The 24189-nt window shown below is 41.5% G+C and overlaps 1 protein-coding gene across 2 annotated transcripts; it reads right to left on the bottom strand.

Moving 5' to 3' along the window:
- Positions 1 to 2401: 2401 nt before the first annotated feature.
- LOC123571293 (embryonic testis differentiation protein homolog B-like) lies at positions 2402 to 10515 on the bottom strand. Of its 2 annotated transcripts, XM_045384116.2 has the most exons (3): positions 10134 to 10515; positions 4630 to 7992; positions 2402 to 4221 (listed from the first exon to the last, which is right to left on the bottom strand). In XM_045384116.2, exon 3 carries the CDS (start codon positions 2706 to 2708, stop codon positions 2529 to 2531), a length of 180 nt encoding a protein of 59 aa, XP_045240051.1. In that variant the 5' UTR covers positions 2709 to 4221; positions 4630 to 7992; positions 10134 to 10515; the 3' UTR covers positions 2402 to 2528. The 2 variants fall into 2 exon arrangements, with proteins under 2 accessions (XP_045240051.1, XP_045240050.2); XM_045384115.2 differs by lacking the exon at positions 10134 to 10515 and having other exon boundaries at positions 2402 to 2757; positions 4630 to 4873.
- Between the last annotated feature and the right edge of the window lie 13674 nt (positions 10516 to 24189).

Below are 24189 nucleotides of genomic sequence, written 5' to 3'. Positions count from 1 at the left end.
ATCCCAGCTACTCGAGAGGCTGAGGCAGGAGAATCACTTGAACCCAGGAATGGGAGGTTGCAGTGAGCCGAGATCATGCCACTGCACTCCAGTTTGGGCGACAGTGCAAGACTGTGTCTCAAAAAAAAAAAAAAAAAAAAAAAAACCTGGAGGAGACCTGACTGAGGGGCAAGATAACAATAAGCCTAAGCCTTAGATGTAGGGGAGGGGACACAGGAAGGGCCTTGGGGAATGCTGAACAGGCTGTGGGAACACAGGGAATTGGAGAGGAGAGGAAGTGAGGACAGAAGGGCTGCTCACAGGCTTATTTTGCATCTTTAAAGGACATTAAAGGGCAAGAGAGATGCTTAGAATTTGTGATGGCTTTAGTAAAGTAAAAATAAAATCCTGGCTGGGCACGGTGGCTCAAGCCTGTAATCCCAGCACTTTGGGAGGCCGAGACGGGCGGATCACAAGGTCAGGAGACCGAGACCATGCTGGCTAACACGGTGAAACCCCGTCTCTACTAAAAAATAGAAAAAACTAGCCGGGCGAGGTGGTGGGCGCCTGTAGTCCCAGCTACTCGGGAGGCTGAGGCAGGAGAATGGTGGGAACCCGGGAGGCAGAGCTTGCAGTGAGCCGAGAGCGCGCCACTGCACTCCAGCCTGGGCGACAGAGCGAGACTCCGTCTCAGAAAAAATAAATAAATAAAAAATAAATAAATAAATAAATAAATAAATAAAATAAAATAAAATCCTAAGCCCTCACCAGCAAAATTGACCCTCCTTTGGCCAAGGGGATCCTAGAAGAACCTTAGAACTGAGTTCCTGGCCATGAGTAGATTGTAGTCAGACAAGCCTCATTATACTCCCTCTCTTTTATGGTTTAGACATAACTCATCAGCATTAATGTTCAAATAGACATCATAATAAGGACAGAACAGACTTTTTGAGGCAATAAGATACAAAGTTATAAACAGGATTGAAGGATGTCAGGCAAGGGTTAAGTCATGCACCCTTATGCTGAAAGAATAAAGTATGTTCCCACTGCCACAAGCTTTTCTTTTTCTCTAGCAGTTAAACAAGCACTGACCTAGAGATAAGCAATATTGAAACAATTGCAACTCACTTATTGCCAGATGCTGACTAACTGACCCTTAGTCTCCTGTACCATAGCCATAACTACAGCTTTCACTGGGCAATAGATTGATTGCAGTAACTCTCTCCTAATAAGAAACCACCGACCATGGACTGGCTCTGGCTGGATTATAGAGATTGAGCACTTATGTGCCTACATGCCCTGAAAGATCTGTTGCTGTATAGGGCCTAAATGTGATACAGTTAAATGCACCCCAAGGTGAACACGAGTGGTATGTTACAGGGATGTTTCTTGAAAATGAATGTGTCAGATCCTCCTTGTGAATATTCATAGCTCCTCCTGTAACTTGTAGAATTTGTATGTTCAGCCAACCCATTCAGCATAAAGCTCCTGCCCCAACCCTTCCTCCTTCCAAGTGCCAGTCTGTGGTCTTGGCCAGAGGCACTCTTCCCAGCCTGTGGCACGGCTGCTGTGTAGGCTGCAACCCTGTCTAAGAAACAGAGTCTCCTTCTCTCCTTTTATAAATTTATACATTGTGATTTTACATAAGTTAACACTTTTGTGGTTCACCTTATGTAAGTTTCATCTTACTCCTAACTTGAGCTTGCCAATATCCACCATTGCTCTGACCTCTTTGCTCTCCCTGTCCCCACTTCACCTTTAGCTGTCACTTCTTAGTGACCAATTGCCCATATAATTCCCATTTCAGGTTTCTTGGAGTGAGTATCTGACTTGCTCAGCACATTCCTTGGGACAGAGCTTTTTGAATGGAAGCCATCTCACATGTTTTGTTGAACTATTGGGTGGCTTCCCTTCATGAAAATTAACTCTCTTTGAATGGCTGTGGCCTGAAGGTTTGTTTGACATGCCAAAAAAAAAAAAAAAAAAGCCACCAGGACATTCTACTTTCCTGGGGACAGTTAGCAGGGCAATTGCCTCTGGTAGGCTCTGTGGACATGATATCTGCAATGTTAAAGCATACCCCACACTCCCAGCCCTGGTGTTGGTCTGCTCTTAAACAATGTCTTTTCACTAGGACAAGCATTAGGTTTTAGAGGGGAACACCGGGGCTGTCTCTCCAAAATGGCTAGGGAGAAGAGTCTTTGCTCTTTGAATGCCAAGTACTACATCACTACGACTTCACAGTGTTTTTCAGTTTGATGGTGGGGGACATCTTTTGTGCAACATGATCTCACCCTCTGCTCCGTGTCTGAGCACCCCTGCACTGTGTGTTAGGATGAACAGAAGCCCCTTCCAGTGTAACCCAACTAAGCCCTGTCAGCAAACATATATCCAACCCAAAAGAATGAAATGACAGACTCTGTTTTAATGGCTCAAACATGGGAGGAGTTTATTGTTCTAATTATATTTAATTTCTCAAAATTCTGGGCAGGCCTCAGCACATAAGCCACATGACTTTTGTCCAAAGCCATGTTCACCCTGGAGTTGCTTTATGACAGCATCCATAGCCACCTTGACAGGTCGATGTCACTTCTGTGCCTGCCCAGTTGTCTGTTGATTAAAAAGACCAGCACATTTTTGGTGGGCTTCTTGCATTTGAAGGACTTGTCAGGCTTCTTGATGTTCAGCGCAAGCTTGTTGGCACTGGCTTTTGGGAGTTCTTTATCCATGACACAGCGGCTCCAAACAACCTCAGGAAGACAGCTCAACAAAGAAAGCCTGAAAAAGATGGTGAATTCCAGGTAATCAAGTGGACCTGGGACCTCTTCTTCACTGCCACACACCGACACAGCCACATATTACACGCACGTGCACACACACACACACACAAACACACTCAGCTACCAGCAGTAGTCACAGGCGATTGCTTTGGGCCATCTTCTGATTTGAAATGCCAACTATATCATTTATTCAATCTGTCTCACACATGGGGCTGTATAGGAGCCTGATGGGACCCGGAACATTAAGGACACACTGTTGCATCAACCCGATCTTCATCTGACAGACACAGACTTGTTAGATTGCACTCGAAGCACTAGCTTAAACTCAAGCGTTCTTATATCCACACTAATTTTAACTCAATTTTATGTTGCTTTTTTGCAGAGCTGCCTTCTTCTCACCTCTGTCTCCTTTGAAAATCATTGGTGAAGCAGGTATGGCTCTTACTCCAACCCCCTGTGTAAGAAATAAACTGTACATTCTCAAGCAATACCTAGTTCTGTTTCTAAGGCCCATCCTGCTGAGTTTCCATGTAGGGAATGTAATCTCAGTGATTTAAAGATTGTACTCACCTCTGATACCTGACCCTATCTCACCCCCAAAAATGCTGTGTGGTATTTTATTTGAATCTGGCACAATGCCAAGGCCAGGGGTGGATGCCAACTGTGTTCTCAATTTTGGGCTCCCAAGAGAGATTAAAGGACTTGCCCAAGGTTACAGAGAGGTGCGACTGGAACTGAGAAAGCCTGTATCTGAAGCCTTGTGCTCCTACCCACTCCTCTATAGTGTCTCTGTATCAGTTTGAACAAATGACTCTCCCATACCCTCCCCCGATTACCAAACAGGGTTGGGGTTTATCAGATTAAGTTAGTTAGGTAATGGCACAACAGGATGCTTTATGATCTTGGTATATCAGGCTATTTTACCTGTCAGGCCACTCAGATTGCTTTTTAAGAACGATCTGGACCAGAGGGTAAACAGTAAGAGGAAACACGCTTTGGCACTCTTTCTCTTTCCCTGAGTCCCAGGGCCTTATTGGTTCGGTACCAAGTGAAGTCATGGTTACTATGGTGACTCACAATTGCCAACAGTCTGCAAGATTCAAACGCTGGCCACCATCACCTGGCTTCCTTCTGGTTCAGGACTCAATAGGGTGAGGAAATTTGCTGGGTGAGGAAGGAGGTATATCCTGTGGCTGGGTGCCATCTGCGTGTCTCTTTCCTGGATGAAACACTCAACTATCCTGACCTCAGAACTTCTTCCTGGCTTGTGCAGAATTCCTTCGTTAAAATTTCTTCTTTGTGTAGATTAACAGCACCCACTGCATCTTGCCAGGTTCCCTGGGTAGTGATCAGCAACTTTGTCTGCCATGCTCCAATCAGGGAATTAGTCTCAGGTCAAATTTCCCACTTACTTGTCAATCTCTGCATCCTGCCTTAGTCATGACTCTGCAATTACTCCCTTCTATAATACACAATTCATGTAAATGGAGTGTTTATTTAGTCGCAGAAATTAAACACTGCAATTTGACATTGCTGTGTCTCACACACCTAACCCCGTCCCAAAGCTCAGTGCAGTGGAGCGCCACACTTTCATTATGGGAAACTAGGATGTAGGTAGGCTTTTAATGCTTCAAAAAATCTATGCTAAAACTGGTCCAGTTCCTTGAGACACACTCATATGTCTCAAGCCATAGTCCCTTCCAAGTCTCTGATCTAGAATAACTATGTTGTTGCCATTAAAGTGTGACCCGTGTGGGTATTGTCTAGATGCAGAACATGATTTTCCAGGCTATCCAAGTGTATTAGTCAGGGTTCTCTTAGAGGGACAGAACTAATAGAATATATATATATATATATAGTGTTCACTTACACGATCACAAGGTCCCACAATAGGCTGTCTGCAAGCTGAGGAGCAAGGAGAGTCAGTCTGAGTCCCAAAACTGAAGAACTTCGAGTCGTTCGAGGGCAGGAAGCATCCAGCAGGGGAGAAAGATGTAGACTGGGAGGCCAGGCCCGTCTCAACCGTTCACGTTTCTCTGCCTGCTTTATATTTGCTGGCAGCTGATTAGATTGTGCCCACCAGATTAAGGGTGGGTCTGCATTCCCCAGCCCACTTACTCAAATGCTAATCTCCTTTGGCAACACCCTGTAGGCACACCTAGGATCAACACCCTGCATCCTTCAATCCAATCAAGTTGACACTCAGTATTAACCACCACAAGTCTGCCCCTTGTCAACTTGAACCCATATACATCTCCTGAGAGCACACATAATCTTCAAATAAAGACAATAATAAGGTCATAATTATGTCTAACATAATACAACTATCCTTCGTACAACCGGAAACGCACCAATCCCCAACCCAAATATTATTACATAAAGTTAACAATGCTAAATGCTGATATAAAGTCAATAAATCTTATGTCACATGATAAAGGAAAAGGAAATAAAGATATTTTCTTAGTGCAAGTGTATACATGCACAAACATGTTTTTAACAAAAGAAGGAGAAAATAATCATGACAACTACAATTCTCATTTCTGTAGCTGGTCACATGGTCGTAGCTAGTATTGATGACTATCTTCTTCTACTACCCATTCTGTATTCCCTTTGCCTTCAGCAAGCACCTCCGCAGGTCATGGTTTTTTTCCTGGTGGAGTGACTGAAACCTTCATTCCTGAAGGGTCTGGGTCATTTGTAGTCCTGCCTGGATTGGGCTGTTGTAGTTTCCCATTGGCCTTAATCACAGGGCATGGTAATACTAAGAGACGCCCTAATGGATCTCCTGTATTCCATGCGTACACTTTTTTTTTTTTTTTTTAAACAGAGTCTTGCTCAGTCACCCAGGCTAGAGTGCAGTGGCACAATCTCAGCTCACTGCAACCTCTGCCTCCCGGGTTCAAGCGATTCTCCTGCCTCAACCTCCTGAGTAGCTGGGATTACAGGCGCGTGCCACCACACCTGGCTAACTTTTGTATTTTTAGTAGAGATGGAGTTTCACCATGCTGGCCAGGCTGGTCTCGAACTCCCGACCTCAAGTAATCCACCCGCTTCAGACTCCCAAAGTGCTGGGATTACAGGCATGAGCCACTGTGCCCGGCCCATGTGTATTCTTTCTTACCTCTGTTGTGGAGTAGTAGGCTGATTTCATCTTGATAGTCCGGGTCAGTCACCCCAGTCAACACTATAACTTCCTTCTTAGCCTGTTGACTTAAAGGTAGGAGGAGCCCAAAGTGTCCAGGTTGTAAACTTAACTTCCAGTTTAATGGAATCACTGTTGTGTCTCCTAGCATTCCTGCCTCTGGAAGTAAGACCTATAGGCCAGCAGAATGTAATGTAATGTCACGGGAACAGGAAGCAAAAATTTTGCTTTCATTATCACATTCTTTTTTTTTTTTTAGACAAAGTTTTGCTCTTGTTGCCCAGGCTGGAGTGCAATGGCACAATATCAGCTCACTGCAACCTCCACCTCCTGGGTTCAAGTGATTCTCCTGCCTCAGCCTCCCAAGTAGCTGGGATTACAGGTGCCCGCCACTGTGACCCGCTAATTTTTTGTGTTTTTAATAGAGACAGGGTTTCACCATTTTGGCCAGGCTGGTCTCGAACTCCTGATCTCAGGTGATCCACCCGCCTTGCCCTCCCAAAGTGCTGGGATTACAGGCATGAGTCACTGCGCCCAGCCTCATTATCACTTTCATCATCAGGAGGGCAGGAAGCATCCAGCACAGAAGAAAGATGTAGACTGAGAGGCTAGGTCTGTCTCTACCTTTCATTTTTCTCTGCCTGCTTTATATTCGCTGGCAGCTGATTAGATTGTGGCCACCAGATTAAGCATAGGTCTGCCCACTTACTCAAATGCTAATCTCCTTTGGTAACACCTCACAGACACACCCAAGATCAACGCCCTGCATCCTTCAATCCAATCAAGTTGACACTCAGTATTAACCATCACACAGAGGGATAACGGTAAGGATCGTGCTTTGTGTTTTTTGTAGTGGGGTTCTCATGAGGAACTAAAATGACTATTATGAGGAGACGTGGCTTGCCTACACACCGGCTGCCCACTCAATCTTATGTAAGAACTGAGGAAATTGAGGTTCCTGTAAAGGGACGCAGCACACTCCCTTTCTTGAGTAGCAGGGAAGGAAGGCTCAGTCTTCCGGGTTTTCTTCTACCCCACGTAGAACCATGTAAAGACCATGAGGCCACGTTCAGTGTCCTAAACAATTTGAAGAGGGAAGAGAACTTATAGGTATAGAATATTTTATTAACAAAGAAAGTGGAAAACTGTCTTTCTCTTAAGGAACTGACATCCTAGAAAAGCCAGGCAATCACCTAGGAAGTAGGCCAGGAGAGGCTGACTGACAGAAGTTAAAAGCATAAAAATTTGCATAGTAGGCCAGGCACAGTGGCTCACGCCTATAATCACAGCACTTTGGAAGGCTGAGTGGGGTGGATTACTTGAGCCCAGGAGTTCAAGAACAGCCTGGGCAACATAAGGCGATCCCATCTCTACAACAAAAATAAATAAATGAAAAAATTGCATATTCTTCCAATAAATAGGGAATATAATAGAAATAAAATATCTTACTTACATTGGTCACAATCGTTATGAAACACCTAGGAAAATGATAAAGACACATATAAGGAAAACAAACATGCAACTTTTTATGAGCTTCCAGTTTGAATATTCAAATAAGATTTTAAAATACCACATTTTTCTTAAGAGGAGGATCAATTTTTGCAATGGCATCAATTATCCTCTAAATAAATCGGTAAATCCAGTGCAATCCTAATCATAAGTCACAGCAGAATTTTGAGTGTTTGTGTAACTGGAAGACCAGATGAAATTATACTGCAAAAAAATGTGAAGGATTATGTTAAAGGGGGAGCTTGTCATTCTGGACTTGAAACTTACTTTGTAGGATTAGTAAATGAAACAGGAATTGATAGACATGTCCACGGACCAACATAGATTCTAGAAATATATTCATGCAAAGCCGACTCTTTTGGTCAAGTGTGTGTGTGTGTGTGTGTGTGTGTGTGTGTGTGTGTGTGTGTGTTAGGGAGGGGAAATGCAGAGGGGTTTCCAGGACTACTTGGTGCTTCTCCTTCAGGTAATTCTGAATTCCATCAACTTTCACAGGTCTCTCTTCTGTGCTGTCTTCCTGAAGCCATCTGTGGAGTCAAGCGGTCATGACTCAGGGACACTCTGAAGTCGGTCCCAGCACATCTGCACGGAGCATAAGAAGGAAGGCAGATGATGAATACTTAAGACCCACCCTGGCCACTAAATCCGTGCTGAGCATTTTACTCAGTAGACAGCTTGGGAATCACAGAAATGATATGGATCTGACAGTCACTGTGGATGCTGGCACAAGCCACACCAGGCTGGAGCTGGCCTTTGCCAACACACCATGCCATCAACTCACCTCTGCCCTCCGGAGAGGATGGAAAATCCAAGAAAATAGTGTGGATCAATAAATTCTTCCCCTGCAGCAACCATTACAAATGGAAACTGTGTTGCTTTTGGTTGGACGTGGCTTTTGTTCATGTAGTTTCTTGACTTCTGAGCCACCTCTGTGCTACCAGAGGTCACAAGCAGATGAACTCTATCTACTCCCCCTTGAAGGGTGTTTACTAATGTTGCAGAGTCTGGGGGTGCTGGAGTCAAGAAGGGCCCTGTTTAGAGAAGCTGGAAGGGAGGCCGAGTGGACACATGGAGAGGCCCTGCAGCCCTAAATTTCTATTGGGAGGGGGCTTTAAGGAGCCCACTTAGAGGTCTTGATTTGTCTCCCTTGATGTTTGGAGTAGACAGTGATTAAAAGTTGGAATCAAAAGTGAATTTAAAATGGGAGTGGTTGGTAAAGCAGGGAGGGAGTTCTCTCAAGATAAAGGGAACTAATGAAGCAACTATAAATGCCCCAGAAATAAAGAATTGTCTTTGAATTTTTGGTGCAAAGTAACTTTGAGCCTACATTACTTTTAGCCAGACATTCAAGTGTGAGGGTAAATTAGCATGCAAGGTGTTCAAGTGTGCTTTCCCTGGAAATAGACCCTGAGACACACTTGTGAGTAGAAAGTGCTTACTTGGGATGGAGTCCCAGATAGCGCTGGTAGGGGTGTGGGGACGTGAGACATACAAGCAAGGCAGCCAACCAAGGGTGGGGAGAACTATCTATCAGGTTACCACTGTGGGCAATTGGAGCTAATTCTCAGGGGGACCCTGTGGGAGACCGTGTGGAACGTATACCTCACATTCATCCCGAGTGTAGGGTGAAGAGGCTGGGGGTATTTAGCCACCAAATACCCAACCATACTTGTTAAAGCACTTCCCCCAGGGGTGATATAAATCTCTGTCACCTCCATCTTGCCTTGTTTGATGTCCAGCATGGTCCAAAGGTGAGAAAAAAAGCCCCTAAGGCAGAGAGTCATGTGTAGTAAGTAGCCCTATAGATCCAAAGGTGAGACTTAGCTCTGCAGAGCCAAGAGTCATAGGTGTTTTTAGTAACTAGTCTTGAGATTTAGAGGTGAGACCTGAGGGGATACAAGAAGACCACCACATGAGTCTGCTATACAAGGATTTAAAAAATATACTACCATATCTATTTGGGACCTAATAGCAAACAGAATTTGAATCAGATAGTTCAAGTAGTCATACTCTAATAAAGGAACCACTTGCATATGTAGGCAGAGAGAAGATACCACATAGGCTGTTTGGATCAGCAAGAATGGGAAGTTTTTAGGAAACCTGGAATTTCAGTGGGAAGGGGAAGAAATAGTGTTACTGGCTAGCACTAAAAAAGAAGGACCACTAACCAACAGCTATAATTGTAGAGTGAGAACTCCACTGCCAGAGACACAGTGACAAATAATGCTTGTGGTGAGGTTGGCCTCTCTCCTCCCACTCTTGGATTTCTTGCAGTTGCCTACCACTGGCCGAATCCAACTACTAGATGAAAGCAAGGAAGCCCAGGTAATGTAGTCTACAAGCCTCAGTCTCCTAGGGCACATAGCATGCAGAAAAGGTTACAGGATATATCTAGGTGTACAAAACAAAAATATCCAACACACTTCATCCCTATTGTAAATTGCTAAAACTCATCTACTGTTGCCATTGACTCAGATGAAAAAACACTCTTCACAACATAAGGAAGATACAAAGGCTCATCAGTCTACATATCATCATGGGGTGATGTCAAATCAATCATAATCTCATCTGTGACCCAAATTATAACCTTAAATGATCACCAGTACTTTTTCAATAGTCATGAAAATCATAGGGAGAAAGCATTCTCACTTTTCTTCCTGTGACATCAATTCCATGTTCTCCTTAATCTATGCTGGCAACTCAAGTTCCTGGTGAATATTTACCTGGTAGGGTGACTCAAGCATTCATTGCCAAAGGATCTGAGTCCTTGCAGGTGATGTCATCCTGGAGTTGCATCAGTTTTCCACTGAACTTTAAAACTGGATTTGGGAGTGCTAAGCGATGGCCCAGTGAATCTCCTCAGTTCCAGAAGTAGTCTTCTTTTCCCCATTGTGATGCAGCAACCCAAATTCCCTTTGGTAGTCTGGATGAGTCACTCACTCTTTCAGCCTGGTAATTTCTTCTCAATTATCAGTTTTTTTGGGCCACGGGGATGAAAATGGACAGAGGACAATAGCTCAGTGTCAGTTTCCAATTTAATGGAACTATGGATACATTTCCTTGGAGAGTCATTCTTGATTTGAGCTTTTAAAATTCCAAACCACTAAGCCTAATTTTAGGGGGAAGAAAAAGGAGAAAATACGTTAAGTAGGTTTTGGGTGTTTAAATTCTGCTCTTGGTTCTTTTTCATACATTTTCTTAAAAATGACAAGTGGGGAAATGAATCATCCGACTGAGTGCTTGTGGTTTTATGACAGTAGATGCTCTTCAGCCTCTCCAGTCAGTTGCCAAAGAATACAGTTTGGAATTTTGTTACACAAAACAATTGTTATGTAATGTCCTTTTATTATTTAACTAAAATTTGGGACTGGTCTTTTTCAAAAGCTTTATTTAACTTACTCTCTTCTTTTTAATTTACAAATAAGGAAAGTATTTGGCTAATCGCTTGTGGTTTTATGCCACTGAATATCCTCAAGCTGCCAGCAAGGATAGTTTTGTGTTTTATTTTATAACATAAATGTATTTTTTATAACATTCCTGTTGTTTAAAAATTCTTATTATTTAATAGCTTTCTTTGTCTAATAATGTGATGGTTAATTTTATGTGTCAGCTTGACTGGGACAATGGGTGCCTAGATATTTGGTCAAACTTTATTCTGGGTGTGTCTGTGATAGTGTTTCTGGATGAGATTAACATTTGAATTAGTAGACGGAGTAAAGTAGATTGCCCTCCCTCAGGTGAGTGGGCCTCATTCAACCAGTTGAAGGCCTGACTAGAACAAAAAGGCTGACCTTTCCTCAAGAAGGAATTTTTCCTGCCTTTTGACTCAATCTGAAACATTGGTTTTTGTGGGGCCTGAAGTCTGCCAGCCTTTAGAATGGAACTACCTGTGAACCCCGAACATCTGAGACAGGTCTCAGTTAATTTAGAAAGTTTATTTTGCCATGAAGATGCGCGCCTGTGACACAGCCTCAGGAGATCCTGATAACATGTGCCCAAGGTGGTCAGAGCACAGTTTAGTTTTATGCATTTTAGGGAGACATGAGTCATCAATCAATATATGTAAGATGAACATTGGCTTGGTACGGAAAGGTGGGACAACTGGAAGCAAAGGTGGGACAACTCAAAGGGGGAGGGGAGTCCCAAGGCATAGGTAGATAAGAGTTTCTAATTAGCCTTTCCAAATGAGGCGATCAGATATGCATTTATCTCAGTAGCAGAGGGATGACCTTGAATAGAATGGGAGGTAGGTTTGCCCCAAGCATTTCTCAGCTTGACTTTTCCCTTTAGCTCAGTGATTTGGGGGTCCCAAGATTTATTTTCCTTTCACATACCCCATGAGCATTCCTGGGTCTCTAGCTTGCTGACTCACTCTGCAGATCTTGGGACTTGTCAGCCTGCATAATGTGTTAGGCAATTCCTTATAACATATATAAGCAATAGGATACATATATATATAAATACTATATATTATATATAATGCATCATGTATTATATTAAATATATATAATAAATATCCTATATTGTGTGTATACAATATGCTCTAATATATATGTACGTGTGTGTATACACATATACACACATATACATATACACACACATACATATATATTAGGGCATATATATACACACACACACACACACACACACACACACCCTATACCCTATTGATTTTGTTTCTCTGGAGAACCCTGAGTAATACAACTAGTATTTTTTAAAATATTTAAATTTTTTGTGGTATTTCCAGTGTAAAATTACACACATTGAGCATCAGACTGGTCAAGCCCCTGTTGTTTAATAACAGCAAATGCCTAGAAGTGCCACTGAAAGTAGTTTGGGATTTCATTCACCAAAACAATTGCATGTTGAATGTCATGTTATTCAATTGAATTTGACCATTTGTTCTTTTTTTGTAAATTTCCCTTTGAAAAGTGGAACATGTTCAATTTACAAATGAGGAAATTAATGGTCAAATTAAGTAGTCTTTGTTTTCAGGAAGCGAATGGCTATTGGAGGTCATGTTGTACACTTTTGAATTTCATTTGACAGCGTAATTGTGTATTTAATATAATGGTATTTCTTTTAATTTTGGACTCAACCCTTTTTCCCAGGTGTCTTGCATAAAAAAGATGTGTGTTGCGGTTTCTATTTACAAACAAGGAAGATGGGAGTTGTCATGGTTTCTATTTACAAACAAGGAGGATGGGAGTTGTCAGGAGTCAGGGAGTTGTCAGGAGTCAGGCTGGTCAGGACAAATAATGGTGAGAATAGGCTTCCCTATCCTAGGGTTCACTGGGCCCATCTCTTTGGCCACTCTGTGCTGACTGTGCCTTAATACTTCCAATGTGCACATATTGGCTGATGAAATAGTTTCTTGAGTGTTTATTTATATTTATGCCTCCATTTTGTGACAACTAATGTGTAGTCAAGGGGAGAACTGAAAGAAAGGAAAAACTCTTGTCTCTTTCAAAAACCTGAGAACCATAATTACTGACAGTAACTTGAATCTTGCTTTAAGATAAAACAAGAATTCTTCCCTTTTATATCATTCTATTTAAGTTTGCTTATTAGCATTTGTCTGGTTCATTCTTGATATTGACTTGCATTACATATGTTAGCTCATGTAGAAATAATTCAATGACTTCTTTAGTGAAGTAACATTGGTTTTCTCCAAATATCACTTTCCTGGATTACATTTAAAGTGAGAAGGATGGATTGCTGGTACTTGGATCATAACACACCTCTGCCCTTGGTACTCCATGTCACCCAAATTTCAGAAACTGGGACATGACCTAGCCTCATAAATCCCGGATTCGGTCAGAGCCCTAGACCTTGAACATCATCTAAGTGTGGAAATCAGGCCCAGGTATCAGGCCTGAAGGCACTTTAATTGCATCCCCATTTCCAGTATGATCCTAGGGGCATACTTTCCAATTAAGAACAAAGTTCCCAAATCCTATATTATATGGGCAAATGTTCAATTTCATCCATTTTTTTCTATTCCAAGAGCTTATGCTTGTTGTCAGTGGCAGCAACCCCATTTATAATATGGAATTCTTCACAAAATTGTTTTGAATGTTATTAGTTTGTTTCTAATGTAAGAAATTTTCCAAATTACTATGTTACCAATTAATGACACTAATATACCATAAAATGCAGTTGTATCATGTGCATTTCATGGCATCAAGTGTTGTAGTGCGTAACATAGGAAGGAGTGCACAAAACCCATTTCAAAAATTTATTAGCCATGATCTTGCATAGTATGTGAGTGTCTGTAACTGGTAACAAAGTAAGGAGAACTCAAACCCCATTTTAAGGGTTACCCATAATTCCGAATGAGTCATTAGCCTGGATACTGAAGAATAAACTGAACTCTTTTGTCCTCCCTTCTAACAAATAAGTGGCTTTGCCTCTCAATGTAATATTTTATAATTACTTTATAATGTTCCATTAAACCAGGATGAACTATGTTTCCTTTGTAAGGGGTGTTCAGGCCTCTGAGGCAGCAATCTTATCTGATACTGTGGCTTTTTTCATGCAGTCCCCACCTGTATTGGTTTCCTGTGTTTGCCGCAACAGGCTGTCATAAGCTGGGTAGCTAAAAACAACAGAAATGTATTCTTTTACAGTTCTGGAGGCCAGAAGTCTGAATTCAAGGTATTGGCAATGGCTGCTCCCCCTGAAGGTTCTAGGGAGGAATCTTTCCTTGTCTTTTCCCAGCTTCCGTGGGCTACTGACAATTCTTGGCATTCTTTAGATTGTAGATGCATCACTCCAATCTCTGCTCCATTTTCACATGCCTTCCTTTGTGTATCTCCTTTGTGTGTGTCTCTATGTCTTCTCCTCTTCTTAGAAGAACACCCATAATGGATTCATGGCCCACTCTAAACCCAGGATAATTCCACATGGAGATCCTTAATTATATTTGCGAAGACTCTATTTTCATATAGGGTCATATTCAGATGTTCCTGATGGACATGAATTTTGGGGGACATGATTCAGTCTACTACACCATTTGGCATTACCGTTCACTCTTTTGGATTACTTTGCACAGGCTGCATGACTGAGTACCCGGGGGTCAACAACCATTTTCAGAAGTTCCTCTGGATAAAGCAAAGAGGAAGTGTGTCCCAACTACCCAATGAGTTTCCAAGTTCCATAATTTTCCTGCAGTGGCACTGGGCTGTCCACCCACAGGCAAGTCTTTTGGCAGATTCATACAGTCACCATCTCCTACAGAACCTGTGATGGAAAAGTCCAGTACTGGTGAGCCTATGGGCCTGTAATGTGAAGAGGGTGGAACTGGAATCACTTGTCAAGATCACCTAGACAAGTTCAGGGTACCCTTATGGTGTGTAAGGTTACAGGTGTTTTGTGAAGGGCAGTTCCCTCTTCCTGTCCCCTGTGAATCATTAACGATGGTATGAAAAGCCCTTCCTGGAGATGCTAAAGAGAAGGACTACCAACAGTAGCAGTCACTCCTTAAGTACTGCTGACTTACTCCATGATAGAGACCCTGTTTCTATAACCTGTTCCTTTCATTAGACAGGAGGATCTTTTTCTAGTCCTTATTTGTGTTCCTCATGTACCCTGTGGGTGCCGCTGTTATAGAGACATTGACAAACTTAGACTGTTCTGATTTCAAATAAACCTGATTTTGACTTTTTTAACACCAAAGTTTTGATCTTTATTTTCATCCCTTTTTTTTTTATTTTTTTGGAAAGCCTTGACATAGCAGGAAGCAGCAGGAGGGTAGACTGGATGAGATTTTAGAAAACAAACTTCAGGAGTCCAGGGAATGTGTGAGTGCTGCTCAGGTGCCTTTGTCTCAGGGGTGACAACATGGATTGGAATGTTATTTAAAGCTAGCTCTAACTATGAAAAAGGGGAAAATGGAACCTGTGGACCAAGTGGATGGTGGGGAGTGGTAGTCTGCCAGTGTCTCCTAGCTTTGATGGAGTGGAGTGGGCTTGTGCTAGGGGTCCTGGCGGCATAAGCCAGCAATTAACATAATATGTAGGCAAATACTTCTCAAAATTTTTACTTTCCATACATCATTGTCCATTTTCTTGCTTTGCAGATATTGCTGACACCACAAAGCATCTTTTATTCACAATAAGTCTCCAGTGTCTGAGTTTGAAAGACCTTTGGCTCATTCTCACTAACTTTCATCTTCAAGCCTGAGTATCTTCAGTCATAAAATAGGAATCATACCTTGCTACCAGGGATGTTGTAGGATTGAGTGTGATTATCTTTGTTAAGCGCCCAGCACATAGAAGGTAGTACCCCTGTTTCCTTAATCCATAATTAGTACCTCATTTTCTTAATCCAAATATTGAAGCAGAACATTATGGTGCCTAGTTTAGCATTTCTTCCCACACAACCTTCCATCCCCCACGCACACTCAAGCACATTAGACTTTTGTCATCATTTCCTTTGTTTGTTTCCTTTCCCAGGGTCAGCAAGTTTCCTCAGAGATTACATGGGCTTATCTTTGGAAACTACACCTCTGTAATGCTGCAGGAAAGCAAGTGGTGGCCCAGAACCCAGGGCTTTTTCCTTGCTCTGAGCCATGTTCTTTTCTGGCCAACTCAAGACATTTTACACGGATGCTGACTTAGCTCAGTGCCCAGCAGGACTTACTATGATCTGTCCAGCTGTGTGGGCTGGAGGGTGCCTGTTAACTAGCGTGCCAGAAAGGTCTCTGCTCTTTTCCAGCCTATGTGAAGTCACTTCTTTTCTGGACACACATGATTAATTCATTGATGATCAAAGAATCATCAAAGCCAAGACTTTTGATAATTTCAGGGGAGGAATTGCTAAATATAAGTATGAGCTATTATAAAATGTTCTCAAATATACACTGTAAGTGCTGCTGTTGATCTTTACTTTTATCCTTTTGACCTTTCTTCTCAGTAGATAACTCTGGTGATTCTATTCTTCTATAGGCATGGGTTTCTTTCACAGGGAGGTGTCATGCACCTGATGTCAGGAAAAGCTACATAATTTGCAGGACCCCAGAGCAAAATAAAATCAGGATTCTCTTTTGCAAAAATTATCCAGAATTTCAAGATGCCAACAGCAAAGCATTAAACCAAGCATGGGGCTTTGTTCAAATGTACAGGTTTGTACACCCATGAATCCAGGTATTCCCTACATGAAGATCAAAACCCCTAAATTTCCATTTGCTTAGAAACTAAACACTCTACCTCACTTTTGTAGAGCATATTGATATTTCAAAGCCTTTTCACTTATTATCATAATTTATTAAATTATGTTAAAGCCTAGGAAGGTTAGGATCATTGTTATTTTCTACCTGTGAGAAACTGAGGCTTCACGTATTCAAAAAAAGCTTAAGACCACTTATTTGAGCCATGGCAGCCAAGGTCTTCCATCAGGTGACTTGACGGTGACTAAGGGCCAGCCACTCACCATCCAGACTTTAATTGGCTCTTGACCAAAACGTTGCTCATTTGGTAGATAAAGAAGGTCGTGAAATTGGAACTTATCTGTGAAACCTCTTCTACCTTAGAAATTCAGTCATCCTGAATATCTTTATTGCACTAGGCTGAGGAAGACCTCAATGCATTGTTTGGTTCAATGAGCAATTCTGATGAGGACTGGCATTCTGGGGTCACAAAGTGGAGGAGTCCAAGAAAGGTGACAGTAATTGGTGGCAATCTCCAGAACTAGGGGCCCTTCCCAGGGAAAGAAAAGGTGATTCGTCTTCAGATTTGTCACAGAACATGGATCCTTGGATCATTCCCAAGGAGATGACTCCTAGGCCACTTTTTGGCCTTCTACTCATCTTCCTTCTGTTCAGTGCATGGTTCCTTATTGGTGAGAATATTAATTACTAAGGTGATGTATTCCATATCAAACACATTATCAAATTAAGTGTGTTTTCCTTCCCCCTTGTTGTTATTATTGGAAAGAGAATTGATTATAACTGAAATTTTAAGGCAAGGCTATTGACATTGACTCTATGAATTATCTATGTAGAAGACAATTTTCCTAGTATTTAATGAAAAATCACAACACACAAAAAGGCTGGATGTGTTCAAAATTTTTTGAATAATTTTTAAAATTATAGATGTAATATGTGCTTAGGTAGAAGGTCTAGAGACTTCAGAAACGTGTAATGAAATTTTAAATTGCCAAAAATCTGTCTACCTAGAATTATACCCACTGTTCCCATTTTCATGCATTTCTAGTTAGGCTTTCCTTTGATAATATCCACTTTTTAATTATGATCTTTGACATTGATTTTTAGCAAATACCTTTATGCTTTCTCACTCAGATATTTGACTTCATTCAGTGGTTTCTTTTTTTACATTCAAGTGTTTTCATACGCAAACATTATGCTCGCTGTTAGAAAAGGCATAATGACAGCTCCTTCAGTGAGAATTTGTTAGATATGCTAATTTTTTTAAAATACAATTTTCTGGAAAGATTTGTATGGAGTGGCAATCCAAAAGGTGTAACTTCAATTTAGTACATATAGGAGTGATGAAAAGCCTATCATCCATACAGGAAGATTCGTTGTTTCTTTGTATGGCTTAATGCAGACTAACTGTCAGTCTGGCTTAGAAAGGTAAAGGAAGTAAACGAAGGGATTTTCTATTTCTTGTTGATATTTGTACTTATGGTGTTCTGAGTTGGTTCTAGGAATAAGGTGTCTCCTCGAAAAGGTTGTCAGAGTTAGATCAGGTTTCCCAAATGACAAGAGGCACTGACTAGCCACTTCAAACCTTGCATTGAAGAGGCCTAGTGTTTTTGTGTCTACATACAAAGACACAACTCAAGAAGCTGTGTCAAGGCTTGGAAAGAGCTGATTAGGTTGCAAATCCCAAGCTATACTGGATAGAATGTCTATGTGTCTCTACTTTTAGTAGTGCATAAAGTGGCACAGAATAGCCTAGTAACTGCTATATTCCCAAAGAGCAGACCTACAAGCTTTCACTAGAGCTTTCCTATCAGAGTCAGATCTTACTTGGGTCCTTCCCCTTCTGATGATGCACTGATTGATGTCTGGGCAAGGGCTTCACTAAAGGAGATTGAGTAGGAGATGCTGGATAGAGACATGGTGGGAAAGGAGTAGAGAGAGAAGTAGGACTATTTATGGTGCACAAAGGAACCTATGTAACCTCCTGCTCAGAGGGTGACTTCCTTTCTTCTCTAAATGTGATATCTACCCAACACATCCAACTTACTGTTTTACTGTTTCCCTTTCAGCTGTAAAGTGCCTCCCTCCCTCAGGATTCTTGTAGAAGTAAGGATATGTGGGAGTAACAGAAAAGTATCCCTATTTACTTTAAAAAGTTGTCGGCAGGGTATACTAGTTCTCCAAAGAGGCAGAACCAATAAGACAAATAGATATAGATACATGGGAGGGTATTTATTAGGAGTATTAGCTCATGCAATTATGGAAGCTGAGAATTCCCATGATAGGCCATCCACAAGGTGGAGACTAGGGAAGCTGGTGGTGTGGCTCAGTACAAGTCAGAAGGCCTCAGAAACAGGGAAGCCAGTAGTGTAACTCTCAGTCCTAGGCCCAAGGCCTGAGAATCTGGGTGGGCACTGGTGTACGTCTCAAAGTCCAAAGGCCAGAAAATCTGGAGCTTTGATATCCAAGGGCAGAAGAAGGGTGTCCCAGTTTCAGAAGAGACAGCAAATTCACCTTTCCTCTGCCTTCTTGTTCTATCTGGGCTCTCAGTGGAATGGATGGTGCTGACCCACATTGGGTAAGGAAAGATCTTCCTCACTCAATCTACTGATTCAAATGCCAGTCTCCTCTGGAAACATTCTCACAGATATATCCAGAAACAATACTTTACCAGCCATCTGAATATCCTTTAATACAGTAAAGTGGACACCTAAAATTTACCATTACATAGGGGAAAGGAACCTTCTCCACTGGAAACTATGTCTGCACCTCCCACTTTGAATGCTATCTTTCATCTTCCTAGTGGCTAAGTTTTTTATTTTTATTTATTTATTTATTTATTTTTAGCCTAGTTTCCAACCACAGATGGGAGACATTAACCACTGGAAAAAAAATGTAACTCTGTCTATTCTTTCCTGAAAGAAGATTTCCTGTTAAACCCAGCCAACAGAAGAACCCACACAGCACCAGCCAATTAAAAGGGGCTCTGATTTCCTGGAAATGACTATTATGACCATTGTGATGGTGCTGCTGTTGCTGGTAAAGATGATAATAAGAAAATAGCCACAGTTACCAATGATTTAAAGCTTACTAGAACCAAGAATTGTGCTCAGTTCTTTATGTCTATCTCACTTAATCATCTCAAAAACCCTATAAATACCACTTTTATCTCCATTTTATAGGTGAGATTAATTATTCTAGCATTCATCATCATAGTTGTTGTCACACACTGAACCTTACCTTTATTTGGTTGGATGTTTTCCTATTGTTGTGTCACAATAAAGTATACACATATTCCAGTATTATTCTTCAAGCTTGCTGTCTCAACTGAACCTTAACATTATTATAGCGGTCATCTTCATGCTACTCTCACACTAAACTGTTTCCTTATTCCAGTGTTCACATTCCTGTTGTCTCCCACTAAAAAAATAGACATATTCCAGCGTCATTCCACGGTGGTTTTCTCACACAGGATAATCTTATTCCAGTGGTCATCTGCATGCACGTTGTCAGAAATTGAACTTTTACCTAATCCTAGTGGTAATTTTCATGCTTATTTCCTCACTGTGAAACATAACCTTATTAATGTGGTCATTTTCATTCTTGCTCTCACAGCGAATTAGAAATGTATCCCAGTAGTCATTATCATGCTTGTCTCACACTGAACCTGAACATTATTCAAGCAATCATTTTCATGCTAATTTTCATACACTGAAACTTAACCTTATCCCATGATTCCACTTCATGGCTGAAGTCTCAAAGGGAAACTTAGCATTATTTCTGCAATTATCTTCATGTATTTTGTCTCACACTGAACCATAAACATATTCCAGCAGTCATCTTCATTTTTATTATAGTTTCATTGAACTATAGCCTTATTCTATCCATCATTTTTGTACTCCTTTTCTCATACTGAAACTTTGCCTTATTCCAGAGGTCATCTTCATGCCTCCTTTCTCAAAACAAATGCTATCCTTATTCCAGTGGTCACCTTCCTGCTTACTATCTCACACTGAATACTACCCTTATTTTAGTAGTAACCTTCATCCTTATTGTTTAGGTCTTACCTTTATCCTTATCCCAGCTGTCAACTTCTTGCTGGCAGTCTCACACTGAAGTGTAACATTATTCCAGTAGTGTCCTTCTAGCTCTCTGCTGCACATTGAACCTTAACATATTCCAGCTGTCATCCTCATGGTTTTCGTCTCACACAGGATCTTAACCTTTACCAGAATTCATCATAATGCTTGTTGAATGTTTACCTTGGCTTATTTCAGAATCATCCTTATACTTTTTGCCTCATACTTTGAACACTGACATTGTTTCAGCAGTCATCATTACACTTGAAGTCTCACATGCGATCTTAACTTTTCCAGTGGTCATCTTTATGTTTGTTGTGTTATACCTAACTTCACCTTTATTCTAATGTTCACTTTCATGCCTTTTATAGTAGTCATTTTCATTTTCATGCTTGTGGTCTCTTAATGACCTCAACCTTTGTATTACTCTGTCCTCACACTGCTATAAAGAAATATCTGAGACTGGGTAATTTATAAAGAAAAGAGGTTTAATTCACTCTTGCTATGCTTTAGCAAAGAGACTGGTGGCATTCTGTCCCTGCCCTAGACATCTGTGGAGCTTTGCATTTGAGAGAGATGACATAGGGTATCTGGCAGAAGAAATTTCTAAGCAGCAAAGCATTCAAGATATGACCTGGCTTTTCCTGAAAGCGTACAGTTATATGTGTTCACAGAGATGATTTAAAATAGGAACTTACATTTAAAAGGGAAGCAAAGCATAAATGTTTGAAAAATTTGCAGCCTGACCATTTGGTAGAAAAGAAAATCCCATTTTTTGGGGAGGAATTCAAGCTGGCTACAGAAATTTGCATAAGTAACAAGGAGCCAAATGTTAATAGCCAAGACAATGAAGAAAATGTCTCCAGGGCATATCAGAGATCTTGAAGGCTGCCTTTCCCATCACAGGCCCAGAGGCCTAGGAGGAAAACATGGCTTCATGGGCTGGGCCAAGGGCCCCATTGCTCTGTGCCACTTCAGGACTTGGTGCCCCGTGTCCCAGTCGCTCCAGCACCAGCTGTGGCTAAAGGGGGCTAAGGTACAGCTAGGGCCATTGCTTCAGAGGGTGCAAGCCCAAAGCCTTGGTGGCTTCCACTTGGTGTTGGGCCTTCAGGTGCACAGAAGACAAGAGTTGAGCTTTGGGAACTTCTGCCTAGATTTCAGAAGATGTATGGAAATGCCTGGATGTCCAGGCAGAACTGTGCTGCAGGGGCAAAGCCCTCATAGAAAACCTCTACTAGGGCAGTGTGGAATGGAAATATGGGATTGGAACCCCCACACAGAGGCCCCACTGGGGCACTGCCTAGTGGGGCTGTGAGAAGAGGCCCACTATCTTCCAGACCTCAGAAATGTAGATTCACTGATAGCTTGCACCATGCACCTGGAAAAGCCTCAGGCATTCAATACCAACTCATGAAGGCAGCCATGGAAGCTGTACCCTCTAGAGTCAGAGAAGCAGAGCTGCTCAAGGCTGTAGGAGCCCACCCCTTGCATCAGCATGCTTTTGATAATGAGACATGGAGTCAGAGGAGATCATTTTGGAGCCTTAACATATAATGACTGCCCTGCTGGGTTTCAGACTTGCATGGGGCCTGGGCCCCTTTTTTTGGCCAATTTCTCCTACTTGAAATGGGAACATTTATGTAACTGTAATACCCAAGATACCCCCATTATATTTTGGAAGTAAGTAATTTGCTTTTGATTTTACAGGCTCATAAGCATAAGAAGGGCCTTGCCTTGTCTCAGATGAGACTTTGGACTTGAACTCTGGAGTTAATGCTGGAATGAGTTAAGACTTTGGGAGACTGTTGGAAAGGCATGATTTGTTTTGAAATATGAAAAAGACATGAGATTTGGGAGGGGCCAGGGGTGAAATAATATGGTTTGGCTCTGTGTCCCCACACAAACCTCATCTTGAATTGTAATCCCCATGTGTTGAGGGAGGGGCCTTGTGGGAAGTGATTGGACAATGGGGGCAGTTTCCCCCATGCTGTTCTTGTGATAATGAGGGCATTCTCAGGAGATCTGGTTGTTTGATAAGTGTCTACCATTTGCCTTCTGCACTCTCTCTCCTGCTGCCTTCTGAAGAAGGGTACTTGCTTGCTTCTCCTACCTCTTCCACCATGATTGTAAGTTTCCTGAGGCCTCCTCAGCCATGTGGAACTGTGAGTCAATTGAACCTCTTTTGTTTACAAATTACCCAGTCTCAGGTAGTATCTTTATAGCAGGGTGAGAACAGACTAATACACACCCCCAATTACAGTCCTAATATTAAAGATTATTGATCACAGATCACCATAACAGATATAGTAATAATGAAACAAATTGATACACTGTGAGAATTACCAAAACGTGACAAAGAGACACAAAGTGAGCACGTTTTTGCCACAAATCTGGGTTGCGACAAATCTGCAATTTGTCAAAAACGCAGTATCTTTAAAACACAATAAAGTGAGGCACAATACAACAAAATCCCTGCATACATATCTCACATTTTCTTCATCCATTTATCAGTCTATATACACTAAGATTGATTTTATATCTTAGCTATTGTGAAAAGTGCTCAAATGAACATGGTAGTGTAAATATCTCTTTGGGATACTGATTTTAATTAAATATATATGCAGAAGTGGTATTGATGGATCAGATAGTAGTTCTATTTTTAATTTTTTGAGAAATCTCAATATTGTTTTCTATAATGGCTGTACCAATTCACATTCCCACCTAGAGTATAGAAGGGTTCTTTTTTCTCACATCTTCACCAACACTTGTTATCTTGTTTTGTTGTTGCTGTTGGATAACAGCCATTCTAACAGGTGTGACATGATATCTCATTGTCATTTTAGTTTGCATTTTCCTGATGATTAGTGATGTTGAGCATATACCCATTAGCTATTTGTAGGTCTGTTTTCTAAATGCTTTAGTGTCTGTTTCCCAGTTGTTCATCTTACCAGATGTTATATCTGCTTTAAAGATATTACCACTCTCTACTGCTGTGTAACAAACCACTCCAAAGTTCAACAGTGTAAAACAGTAGTTATATTATTATGCTTTCAAATTATGTGAGTTAGGAATGTGGACAGGGCACAGGGGGATGGCTCTTCTCTACCCAAGATATGTAGGGCCTCAGCTAGGATGACTCAAATGTTTTGGGGTTGCAACTGCTAGAGCTGAAGGATCCACTTCTACGACAAAATGAGATGGCCGAGGTGGCTGAAGAACAAGCTCAGTTCAGAATAACCACCAGACAGCCTACAGGTACCTCTCCATATTGATCAGACTTCCTACATGGGATCCAAGAGCAAGTGCTTCTACTGAACAAGATGGAAGCTACAACATCTTTTATGACCCCACCTCAGAAGTAACAGAGTATCACTTATTCCTTTAGTAGCAGTCTCAAGCCTGCCCAGATTCAAGGGCAGGGGACAGAGACTCCATTTTTTATGGGAAAATAATTTGAGGGTATACTTTAAAATTCCCACAACAGGTAAAGAAATCAAGACTTGGAGACTTTGTCAAGGTCATTTGTTTGGTAAA

Source organism: Macaca fascicularis, chromosome X (assembly GCF_037993035.2).
Source record: "Macaca fascicularis isolate 582-1 chromosome X, T2T-MFA8v1.1".
In the NCBI taxonomy this organism is placed as follows: domain Eukaryota; kingdom Metazoa; phylum Chordata; class Mammalia; order Primates; family Cercopithecidae; genus Macaca; species Macaca fascicularis.
Note: the sequence above shows the minus strand (reverse complement) of the source record. Positions and strands in the feature narration are given on the sequence as shown.

Bases quoted from the DNA above. Each gene is read 5' to 3' on its own strand.
- LOC123571293 (XM_045384116.2), bottom strand. From the start codon at position 2,708: ATGGATAAAGAACTCCCAAAAGCCAGTGCCAACAAGCTTGCGCTGAAC.